General features: G+C 37.4%; 1 protein-coding gene across 1 annotated transcript in view; it reads right to left on the reverse strand.

Annotated features, from left to right (window-relative positions):
- The window catches only part of LOC145661604 (phospholipid-transporting ATPase ABCA3-like), a 1,415,399-nt gene that overhangs the window by 451,349 nt on the left and 950,748 nt on the right, over window positions 1-13,302 (reverse strand). Inside the window, exon 14 of the mRNA XM_081726924.1 lies at window positions 3,525-3,595. Within this exon, the coding sequence (XP_081583050.1) occupies window positions 3,525-3,595 (71 nt within the window). The remainder of the gene's footprint in view (window positions 1-3,524; window positions 3,596-13,302) is intronic.

Genomic DNA, 13,302 nt, shown 5'->3' on the forward strand with positions numbered 1-13,302 from the left:
TTTTATTATTTACAAATAAATTACCAATAGTTAGCATTTAAAAATTATTTAACGAATAATGAAATCTACAATTTCTTTTATCGAAGTAGTATTAACTATGAATCAATGGCGCCGAAACCTACGAGCTTACGTCCTGTTAGACACCCAGAATTTTCATTGGGGGATAGGTTCTTACCTCCAAATGATCCATCCATAATTTTAATTGATTTGCAGGTTTGACTATCGCAAATCTAGGCGCAATGGTTTTAGTTAGTTAAAAAGATAAACTACCATATATACAGCATAATCTATCCGTATATTATTTGATACGCGGATATGTATAGTTATTTGATCTAAGTAAACTTGTTTGTATGACCCGCATTTCAGTTAATTATAAGATTAACTAAGTCCCCCGACTGTTATCTTCTCTTCGGGGTCTCTGGTATCCGTATATTTTATCATGTCGTGTATAATTTTATATGTTATCACACAAACAAGCAGTACTGTGAGTTCAAGTATCCAAAGACTCCCTTTTGTCATTTCGTCAGCCAGCGTTTCGCTCCACTTCAACACAAAAACACTCTTTACGATTTGTTCTTTTAAAAAGTGGGGGCAACTTCATGCTGCTGATCTAGCTACTCTACCAGGTGTAATTAATCTTGGAGCAGGCGTTAGTTGGGTTGGCTAACTAACGGATTTTGTACCTCAAGAATTTCTGTGGCCCACTATACACCGACTCAGAACAAGCTACATTCGAAAAGAAAATAGTTCTCACTTTGTTATGTTAAAAATCCAGGCGAATTTCTAGCAACCAAAGTTGCTTTATTACTCCACACCAAAAGAGCAGGTCTGCAAACATTTATTTTTCGTCATGCAAAACAGGCAAATATAATGTACCTTCTTCCCGAGTGTTTGAATGGAAGAAAACAGATACAAACCAATAATTATAGGTACAAAAAAAAAAATAGATTACTTAGAAGACTATACCAGAAAGTTGCACACACCTGAACGCTTGGAGATGCAAATGCGTGTGCAAAAGCAGAAACTGCAGCTGCATATTTTTTTCTGTGGAGTGCATTAGATCTTGTGGTTGCTATGGTGGCAAATGTTACGACTGATTTTATAACCGAGTGACGATAGATTATGAGTCATCTGATGGCGAGTATTCCTAATTTCAAATTAGTAATAACAAACTATAATTTGGGTTACTATTTCAAAGAGGATATTAAGAATGATTGATTTCCAGTTAGTCCATGGACAGAAAATATTTGCGTTGAGGTATTGGAATCGTCCTGTATATTTCATGGAAGGTCAAACTAATGAAAATAAACTTCTCATCCAACGTATAATTAATGCTTTTGAATTTTTTCTAGATAATCCTTTGATAGGAAAGATCTTTCAAGATATGATAGGTTTCCTAGTCGGCGTTGACAAGTGATAATTACCCCTTTGACACGGTATGAAGCATACGTAGTTCCTTATTACTCCTTATCAGAGACCATTCTTTATTGGAACTACTTTTTATCTTTTCTTTTAGTTTTCAAAGATTGCTAGAAAGCATAAAAGGTCTCTATTACTCGCTGAAAGCAAGGGCGGGGAGATGACACACATGTGATATCATGTATTTTTCTCAGATCTGCAAGTGTTTCTCACAGGAACTGAAATAAACACTTATAACTATAGTACTATACATAATTCGTTTCAGAATAAATCAAGCTTTTAGATGGAATCCTCTATGTATGAGTACATGTATGAGTGACGTACCCAAAAATGAAAATTTGATATACTACGGGAAATGTTTCTCCGAAATTTCCCTTTCAGGAAGTTTTCAACCCCTTGAACGGCAACCCAATACAATTTACGTTGAAACATATTCCTGTTTCTTTGTAACTCATTTGCAAAGTTAGATTGCTATATATAGGAGAGACACTTGTCTAGTTGTTTGGTTACAGCACATAATTTTCAGATCTTTCTCTTATCCAAGAAGTCATCCACAACAATTAAAATCTTTCCAAGCGTTTCCTCATTTACCTCGAGGACTTAGGATTCTTAAAGCTGTAGTTTTTGGGGTATTGGTATAATGTTCCCGCCGTACTGTCTTTATATATTTATCTAACATCAGACTACACTCTTAGAGTTTCAAGAATTAGGTCAAATAGATCGTCCTTCTACAACTGGTTGGATAGATGACAAGATGTTAGGTTATTCCATGTTCAATTTATTTTCTCAGTAGATGTTTTTCATAACATGAATTATCATGCAGAAATAGAAGTCATAGACGCGATTTGTCGGCTCTCTCCGAAACATAGAGATGCGAGAGGCTATTGAACGTTCGTCTTTACTTAACCATTTATGTAAATTCACGAAACACAGGTTACAACAAATATGTTTATTCTTCACCCCATACATATAGTGCATAATAATGGTAGTAGTTTATCTTTATAGAATAGAGCGTTTCTGGACAGCATGTCACATCACACATGTAACAAAAATGGCAGTTATGTTAAGTATGCTTACAAAATAAACCAACAATCAACTGAATAAATAATGCTCCAACATTCACTCTTTGTACACTGTACACAAACAATAAAAAATTGTTTTACACAATGACTTACCTACTTAGAGCGTTACACATTTCATTCCATGTGTACGTGCATATCTTTAAAAGATCCTAAAGAATCTATATCTTGGAAAAGAGAACTAACTATACGTTTTAAATGGTATTCGTTATTAATGTACTGAAATACAAACGAAATAATCATTTTCAACAAACATTCCCGTTGTTGCACAATGTTTTTTTTTCTAAAGGATTCTAGCATTGACATATTTTCATTCAAAACTTCATATTATAGTACTTTTACTTTAAAATTGGACTTGTTTATGGCTAATATTTATTGTGTTGGCGATGGAAATATTGATTTGCCTTTAAAAAAAAAGTTTCACTATTTTGTATATAATAATAAACTCACTTCTAATGTTTTAAACATCTTCATGTTGTACACCAATATATCTCAAAGCAACTAAATATATAAATAACCAGAAATATGTCATCTCAGTTCGACTGGTATGGTCACGGAATACTTGAAACGGAAGCGAAGATTGTAATAATAATAGGATTCCGAGCTTCAAAACATATATAAAAATGTTATATATTGGATTGGCGTGCAAAGAGAATATTCTGAAAATTCCATTATTCTGAAAATTGAGTTATCTAGCTACGAAGAAAGTCTACATTCTTCTGCATTGGCATGTATAGAACAACGTAACTTATCACCACTGGTTGCAAAGGGACTTGATTTTGTATCTCGCTTTAGCTGCGCGATCATATGGACACCAGCACTTTAAATATAAGTTATCCTAAAATAAATTTCTCCGTGTCACCTTTTTGTTTACACTAACTTGTGATTTATTATTTACACTGCTACAGTTAAAAGTATTTCATTAAATCCATAATTTACAAAGATATAATATAATTGAGATAAATAATATTTAATATGAAACAGTCTTACATAAATGGGAATGTCTATTTGTCAAAATTGTCTTACCTTGTTCCTCAAATTCGATAATACTTTCTTCACGTTCAGATTCTTCTTTACTATGAGTATCAATAGAAAGTCTGTAAGAAATAAATTTCAACTTCATTAATATATATTAGTTACAAGTCATAAATCTTTGGAAGATACGTAAAGTATATTAGTAACATTTAAGTGGATAATTTCAAGGTGGGATACTTTTCTAATACTGTACACTAAATGCGCGTAAAATCTAAAATTAGTTTGATATCAATATAATTAAGACACCTAAAAATGATATGATTTATAGCAGGGATAAAAGTGGAACTGAAAAGATAGACAGATGATATTACGCCGTCTCCCGTGTTTATCTTTGCCCATTGTAATTATTTTAGAAAGTGGGGAGACGTCATAGATATTTTTTGGAAGTGGGTAACGGCGTGTTTACATTCTGTGTAGCTGCCTATTGTTCTTGACCTTCAGTACGCCTCAAGCAGTATTTGTTTTGCTAGCATGTGTTAGTATTTTTACTTTTTTCTGGAGGCACAAGTCTTTTCTTTTTGGGGCATGTTCTTTTCACAACATGTGTGGTGTTTATAGTTTTGACTGGTCATGTATCTTTTCCCTTTTGTAAGTATTTATATTATTATTTAATATTTGTATGGTATACAATGCCCCCAGTGAACTCTTTTACGGTGCTTTCGATTAATATACACAGAATTAGTTCAGTGTATAATAAGACTCTACTAGAGAACTTTATTGATAATCGACGTCCAGACGCCTGTTGTATTCAAGAACTAACGTTACCGTCATTCGATTTTCTCAGTGACTATGACTCAATTGTAAATATAGAACGTTCCACTGGGGTTGCGCTTCTGATCTGTAAGGGACTGCAATGTGACAGAGTGGTACTGTCTCCCGATGGTCGAGCAATTCGTTGTTATATTCAGAATATATGTTTTCTAGGTTTATGCAGCCCTTCTGGCTTTGTTCGTACATAGGAAAGGGAGGAATTTTACGCATCTACGATCCCATCTTTATTGCCCCCAGGGATTTCGCATAGTATCTTGGTCAGTGATTTTAATGCTATTATCGACCCCCGTTACTCACTCACCCCTGCCCCGCCTTGTCCTTCGTTGGTGGAGCTTGTCCTAGTTATGAAATTGAAAGACGCGTTATTCGTGTCTCAGTCTCCGCATGTTTTTGATATTGCTCAGTAACTACTAGAAGTCGTATCGATAGGGCTTGTATTACTGACAGCCTCTGTCCTGCGGTTCTACAAGTGGCTATAATCCCAATAGTCTTTCCGATCAAGTCGCAATTGAAATTAGTTTTAAATTACTATTTTGTTGCCACCTTCTAGAGGCCCTTCTTCTTGGAAGATGAATAATGAGTTAATGCTACGAGAGGAGGTACGGGAAACTTTCCCCCCTCATTTCCTCTACTGGAGTCGCATGCACAGATATTATCCAACTATAAGCTCATGGTGGAACCTTCCTATGATTCCATCCAAGATTATTTGTCAGACGATATTTACCACCGTTTTCCCGATGAAAGTACTACTATTTACTAAGTCAATTTACTTTTACGACAGAGGCGTTCTACGCCTATTAATGCTCTAGTTTTAGGAGACGGTACGTCCACCACTGACGCTATACAATTATTAAGTGAATTTACACGCTATTATATGGATTTCAGACGGAGAGTTTTCGTGGATGCTACCCAGACCCCGGATTTTCTGTCTATGATACCTCAGCCACTTTCCGAGCACGATAGCCAGACTCTAATGCAAACGATTACTGCGAATGAAATTTTCGCTGTCCTTCTCCGGGTTCGGGGCCGTAGCGTCCCTGGGGAAGACGGCTTGACGCTCCAGTTTTATAAACAATATTGGACATACTTCAGCACTGATCTCACGTCTTTATTAAATGCTTACTTATCTGGTGAAGCTTTTTGTAGGTACACGGATATTATTTGTTCATTCCCAAATCCACTTCTGCGAAAGTGGTTCAGGACTTTAGGCCCATTTCTTTATTACCCGTGGATATTGAATTGTTCACGAAAATCCTTACAGCTCGTCTCTGCCCACTTATGCCGCACTATATCAGTTCGTTCCTAACTGCACTTCACCCCCCACACAATCTTACGTATACCTTCGATCTTTGCGGGGTCGCTTTTCCTATTTTCATTTTCGGCGAGTTCCGGCAGGTGCTCTAGCCGTAGATTTAGAAAAGGCATACGACAGTCTCGACCACAGTTTTCTTATGCATATTCTCGAAGCTTGGCAGTTTCTCATAGCATTCCGTGCAGTCATTGCGAATTTATACTTTACGGCTACTTTCCGCATCCAAATTAACGGGCATCTTTCCCCTCTTATCCTGATAAAACGGGGTCTTAGACAAGGCTGTAGTTTATCAACTAACCTATTTGCTTGCTCCAGACCCTTTGCTCAGGAAATTGGCAACATTACATCCTCCCGGGCCTTCTCGTTTTCTTAGCCAGAACATTTTCGCGTTTGCTGATGACATCAATATTACCGATGTGGTTCCCAAGCAGATGGCGAATGTCTTCGACGTGTTACAGCGCTACGGCCATTGTTCAGGATTACATTACAATCCCCGAAAAACCCAGCTACTCGAATTCAATGATTTCCGTTTACCCAATCCCCACACCGGGACTCCCCAAATACCACATGTTTCCTGTGTGCGCATCTTCGGTGTCCCTTTTACGTCAAACCCTACCCCTTGGTATGACGAAGGTTGGTCACCACTCTTAACCGAACTCTGTCACCTGTTCTATTCTCAGCGATTTTGTCGTCTCTACTTATTGCATCGAATCCAATTTATTAATATTTATGTGGTTTCTAAACTGTGGTACAGAGCGCGCATTTTCCCATTACCGGAAATCTACGCGAAACGGTTTGAATCTTTATTTTTGTCGAATATTTGGCGCGGTTTCTTCTTTCGCATCTCAACTCCGGCCCTTTATCTTCCCCGTTCTATGGGAGGTTTAGGACTAGTCAATATACGTCTTAAACGCCGAACCTTGTTTATGTTTGACTTCTATACTGCCCTCACACAACGCCAATTCCTTTACGCACCAGTGGGTCCGTTGTTTTTGGCCGAGTTATGAGGTTCCTCTCAACCCTCAGTTCATTTTCAATTCTACGAGGGCTATCCAGAAAGTAGATTACGTTTTGGAATAAAAAATCAACAAAGTATAGGAAACAAATTTTATTATATACAGATGAAAGCCACACACAAATACTACTTTTCGACATAGTCACCATTCAAATTAAGGCATTTATCGTAGCGATGTACGAGCTTGGAAATTCCTTCGTCGAAAAATTCGGCCGCCTGCGACTTCAACCACTTCGTTACCTCTTCTTGCAGCTGTTCGTCGTCATCAAAACGCTGCATAGCCAGCCACTTCTTCATTGCTGGGAATAGGTGGAAGTCGCTCGGTGCCAGGTCGGGACTGTACGGCGGATGAGGAAACAACTCCCACTGAAAAGATTCAAGAACTTCACGCGTGACATTTGCCGTGTGGGGCCGGGCGTTGTCGTGAATCAACAAGATCTTAGAGCTCAACATTCCTCTGCGCTTGTTTTGAATTGCTCTTCTGAGGTTTTGCAGAGTTTGGCAATACCTTTGAGCGTTTATTGTAGTGCCTCTTTCCAGGAAGTCCACCAAAATCACACCTTTTCTGTCCCAAAAAACAGTCGCCATCATCTTCCTTGCCGACATTGTTTGCATGCATTTCTTGGGTTTTTGGGGAGAACCTGTGTGCCCCCACTGCATTGATTGCAATTTCGTTTCACAGTTCACGGGTTTCACCCATGTTTCGTCACCAGTAACGATGCGATCGAGTAAAGAGTCACCATCCTTATTGTAGGCGTCCAAAAAGTGCAACGCTGCAGCCATTCGCTGATTTTTGTGGTCCTCTGTCAAGATTTTTGGAATCCATCTTGCACAAAACTTGTGGTAACCAAGCTTTTCGCTGATGATTTCGTGCAACAAACTTCGCGAAATTTGTGGAAAACTCAAAGAAAGTTCCGTTATTGTGAACTTTCGATTTTCACGGACTTTAACATCGACTTTTTCGACAAGTTCGGCAGTCACTTTGCTGGGTCTCCCACTTCGATCTTCGTCGTGAACATTGGTTCGGCCATTTTAAAATCTTATGACCCACTGTCGCACTCCACATTCAGTGATAATGTTGTCCCCATACACTTCACACAGCTGCCGATAGATTTCTATCGGTTTACAGTTTTTTGCTGTCAGAAACCTTATTACTGCACGCACCTCGCAGCTCGCGGGATTTTCAATTAACGCAGACATTTCAAACCGTCACAGTATCTTAACGGAGCACAGCACGAACCTCTCACTAGCACGGCTAGATGCCGACTGAGCTGCGCAACGCTCTGACCCCAAGATGGCCGCGCTAGCCCCGCCCCTAGCGGACACAGACGAAAACGTAATCTACTTTCTGGATAGCCCTCGTATGACTGTTGCCCATCTTACATTCTCTCATTAATACAGTACTGGACCTATGCTGGTGTGGCACTAACCCCTGAGGGCCATATTTCACGTACCTTGTGCAATTTACTTGCATCTTATACTTTCGATTCGACTCTCTTACGTATCCACCAGCGTTTTCCACAGATTCATTGGTTGCAAGTTTGGGCTAACATCTGGCCCCCGTTTTGCCTTCCTATTTCCAGGCGACCTGGTTTCTAGTGGTTCATTAGTTAATGCTTACCCGTGCTCGTCTTTTTGAGCTGCATCGTTTCCCTGACGCTCAGTGCATTAGATGCACCCAGGAAGACACGATGTTCCACCGTTACACTTGTTATATCGTTGCTCCATTAATTTGGAATTGCCTCACGACTTTATTAGGAAGAATTTGTCGACGGCCCCCCTATCAGTTCACAGTGTCGTACATTTTGTTTCCAGATTTCACGCCGTTCTTTTTCTAGTCGCATGCACCATCATTTATATTCACCGCTACGTCCCGTTGATGGGGAAACGTGTGTGTCCCGTTTGTGTCCCAGTATTATTATAGTGTTTAGTTACGGAGGCAACCGTATTATGTAAATTTCTGTAAGGTCTTTCCAGTCCCGTGCATGTACAATAAAAGTCAAATAGCTCATTGGATCCGTGCATAATTTTCGTTCTCGCTACGCATGTTTGAATCTTCGTCCTACTACTTTTTATTTTTTTCATTGATCAGATAGACTTCAGTAAAAATAAACATATGGTTACAGTTTAAACTGTGATTCGATATTTTGCAAGTACTTATTTATTTATTTATTGTCAAAAGAAAAAATTAAGTATAATTTTACAAGCATAAAACTTTTAGATTTTTACTATTAATAAAAACTATGAATAAGTTTACAGCTCAAAAATAAACTGAATTCTCGTCAATTGTAGTCTATAATTAGATACGGTCAAGGAGATGGATTTCAGCTGTTTTGTGTGATCAGCACATTGGCTAGAATCATCCCTATTTCTAGAACTAAATATCACTAATTATGTTTTTTCGTTTGTATATAAAATTCTCAACTTTTACTCTTTAACAAATTAGCGATTATATTTCAATCTGTCACTGTCGAAGATAATATGACAAATATTATGAATAATTTTATAATAGAATTAAACAATAGTTTATAATAAAATAAATTGCAATGAAATGCAGATTATTTGAAGTTTGCGAAAATATTTGTCCCTATATGCTGAAATACAAATTTCTTGAACAGATAGAGACACTTCACCCTGAAATATACACCTTGAATTTGATTCTCGATAGAATCTGAAATATGTTAAGAACTTTAAACCTTGAAGAACGCAACATAAGTATGACATCCCATGATTATAATATTGTCGTTACAAACTCACTAGCGATAAATCCCAGGAGTGGCTCATAGAACCAATTCCTGCTTCCCGATCTTTTTATATAAAACAACCAATCTAAAGTCGGACTTTTTATCCAAAGATGTTTTCTGCTTTGCGCATATTTCGGGGAAAATATGTAACGTCAATATTCCATTAGAGAATGTAGCAACTGATCAAATTTAATATTGCTAAAAAATAACCTACTTTGCTTCCTAGAATCTATGTTTGGTAGAAGTTCCTACAGCATAATCGTTTTTTTTTTGTTGTTGTTTTTTTGGGGTTAGGTTTCTGAATACTTCGGAAGATTTTAAGAGAATGCATATTATTATACATTTATATTTGTCTTGTTTGATACGAAAAATAGATTTATTATGAAGAAAATGATCTGCAGAGCTCTTTTTAGAATGTGTGTTATTAGTTGTAATAGTTGATTTGATTTTAGCGTCCCATTCAGCAGCGAGGCTATATGACACATGGACTTACAGATTAACGTGGGATCCGAAACACATGGGCTCCTGTCGAGAATCGAACTCCGCTTTTAGAAAAAAGTACCTGACCAGTCAGTTCTTACCCGTTGGGGTTAAAACATACCGTATTATTATATTGGTATTTGGAAGCAGTGATGAAATTGGTTACGAATTTTGTGACCTGGGTCAAGCACACTCGTGTCCTGGTACAACCGGAACAGACAGGGGACGACGAAACGTATTTATACACACGGCGAATTTGTATGATACCATTAAACATTAAATCCCTCACTCTTTTTATCAATAAATAAATAAATAAACAAGAAAACAGTAACAGTAGTATTAATATATATATATATATATATATATATATATATATATATATATATATATATATATATATACATGAAAAATATGTTGTCCATCATAACAAAAAATGGCTGAAACGTTCGAAATGAATTCTATTAACATAGTTAACACTTACCTCAGATTGGGTTGTTGAGGACAGTAACTAAATACAACGTTCTGATTGGTTGACATTATCCGTGTCTTGCCACGTAGCATAAATATAACAGAAATCAGACGCTTTTTGTTGCCGCCCTCTTTCCCGGTCGTGTTAGCGCTATAGGCTTGTAACGGGAATAGCGTTTGGCGTGGGTTCAAATTCGGCCCAAGGATTTTTTTAAAATTTTAATCATTCATAACACTTTTTTCACTGATTTATGATGAAAAGATACTGAGAAAAGCGATTTACTTACTTACTTTTCTGCAGATAAGTAGTAGTTATAGTAGTACAGATGCATACACATATGTTTTTCAATGGAAGCATGAAAGTGAAAAAAAATGACTTCCAAACCTATTCAGAAGGTAGATATATGGCACGCGTCAAATGAAGTTGTTTGCTACGCGACGTTATGCCTTCAAGTTAACTACTGGCGATCGACTAGATAAGGGTCTTAAGGGCCACCATGAAGAAAGAAAGATGAGAAAGATATTTTTATTTCGTGGGGAGAACAAAGAAAATAGTCTGCTCCTTGACATTACGTGTTTTAATACCAATGTTGTTCTGAATATCTATTTTTTAATTTCCTTAGAAGAATAAATGGAAACTTTAGTTCTCATATATAAGAAAGAAAGAAATATATATATATATGCCACATATCACACAGATAACGAAATAAAATACATATTTATCTATGCCTTGGTGTTATGTACTTTAAAATTATTGAGAATATTTTCCTAATTTCAATACAAAATAAAGGAATAATGAGAATGATTAATTCCCATAGAAAAAGAAAGAAAAATATAATCATATTTATTAAACAAAAATAATAAAATATATTCAGTCTGTACTGGCAATTCCAAATGCTTAGAACGTAAATGTTTCTTTTTTCTTTTTTCTTCCACTCGTGAACATTTTATATCTTCAAACTAATATTCGTCTTGAGCAAAATAATTTTCAGTAAACATAAAAATCTTATAATTTTAAACCTAATAGTGTGTCCTCGCACCATGATTATCTATCACCGTATTGATTCGACGAGGCATGGAATCAATTAGTGACGAACGTAAGCCAGGTCTTCTACGGAAGCTTTCTCAGACTTCTTGAACATGGTTCTTCAGAGTTTCAACAGTTTTTTCCCGTCTCGGTTCCCACCATTAATGCCCATATGTTTTTTCGATGGGGTTAATGTCCGGGGATTTATATGGCCAATCGAGCAAATAAATGTCAGGATGTCTCTGGAACCACTGTTTAGTTATTCTCGAAGTATGGACACTACTGTTATCTTTGACGTAATTAATGACAGGCATTTTGTCTTCCGGATATACGGCCCTGACAGTTCGTAACTATGTCGTTCTAATATTTCCACATATTCTTCCGAATCCATCCTAGGCGATATGTCTGCTAATTCTCCAACTTCTGCTGCTGATATCCAACCTCAGAAAGGAACGCTAATTCTTCCACTTCTTGCCGTCTTTAGGATATGTTCTGGTGAATAACGAGTGCAACTGGGGCACCACAGAGACAGTCTTCATTTTGGAGGGGGAGAACACTTTGTCGTCTGTTCAAATCACGGTATCCCAGAACTCTTTCGCAGCTGGCAGATACTGCAACGGAAACGACATTCTTGAGGCACGATGTTCTACAGTCAATTATTCTTTTACGGCAGGAATTCTGTGATGGATTCCCGCTTTATGTAATCGTTTCCTTACTGTAACTGTTGATATGTTCAAATTCAGGTCTTGTGCAAGAGTGGAAGTAGGCTGAAAGGGATTTTCCCGACTAACAGAGAGAAGTGCACTATCTTCCTCTGCTGTAGTGTTTCTACGTCTTCCTGATTTTGGGTGGTTTTGATTTTGGGTGGCGAAGGTGCAGACCCTAACCATTCTATTTTATATGTTCTCTGCTAACATGGCAAAATGTCAAACCAGCCTCTAGTTCAAAATATCTTGAAAAGTTTTATTTATTTTGCTATGACCTACAAAGTACTTTTTCTCACCAGCAAGATAGTGTAGTAGTTAAAATTCTAGCCAAGTGATAAGCATGGCCACACAGTCGATGAATGTATTTATTTACACATATGTTTGGACAGTACTAGCACCTATGGCCTTTAGCCTGTCAGGTATGAGAAATGACGTCTCTCGAAGAGCATACACTTCTGGGAAGCGGGAAGGAAGAAAGAAATGGAAAGCGAGGGAAGCGGATGTATGTTATATGGAATATGTATGTTAGGTATCATCCCGTCATTTGCCTGGTATGAATGAGATAAACCGAAGAAAAGTCTCACTCAGTATGGCTGGCCTGATGAAGCCGTTACACCTTTTCGACCGAATGACCCCATCGAACACACAGTGGATGAAATATATCTTGTTTCGCAATCCTTTCAATCAACTGTTTTCTTGTAGCGTTTTATGAGATCTGATTCTTCATTATTTAATGGAAGATGAAGACTTTTGGGACATTCTTCATCTGAAATGTTTCAAAATAATATTTATCGTTTATTGTGTGGGTAGCATATATTCCAAGGTCCGTCGACCCTACTGTTCCTTTCCTCTTTTAAGGTCGCGTCATAACTACCCTTCTTTGAAAACCGAAGATGCACTAAAATTGTGACGTCACGGCGGGAGCAAAAACAGCTTTCGCCCAAGGTCCTTGTCATTCACCCTTGCTTGTTTCTTTGATTTTTGCAGGAAAGTGAGTGATTCTTGCTTTCCTGTATTAAGAAAACATTAATTACTGTAGTGCTCGTGTTAGCCTATAAGCATGTCAAATTGTACACTAAGTCACAATTATAGTAGAAGTACTACGGGTTCCAAAGTTATTTCTCATGTATTTCCCTCAGATCCTTTGCGGAAAGTTTGGCAAAAGAAATGCTGTCGGAAAGACATCTTTAAAGTTGAAAACGCCAGCGTCTATTCCGATCATTTTATTCTCGAAGCTTATGGACA

This window comes from Thermobia domestica, chromosome 10 (genome assembly GCF_964235325.1).
Source record: "Thermobia domestica chromosome 10, izTheDome1.hap1.1, whole genome shotgun sequence".
Lineage (NCBI taxonomy): Eukaryota > Metazoa > Arthropoda > Insecta > Zygentoma > Lepismatidae > Thermobia > Thermobia domestica.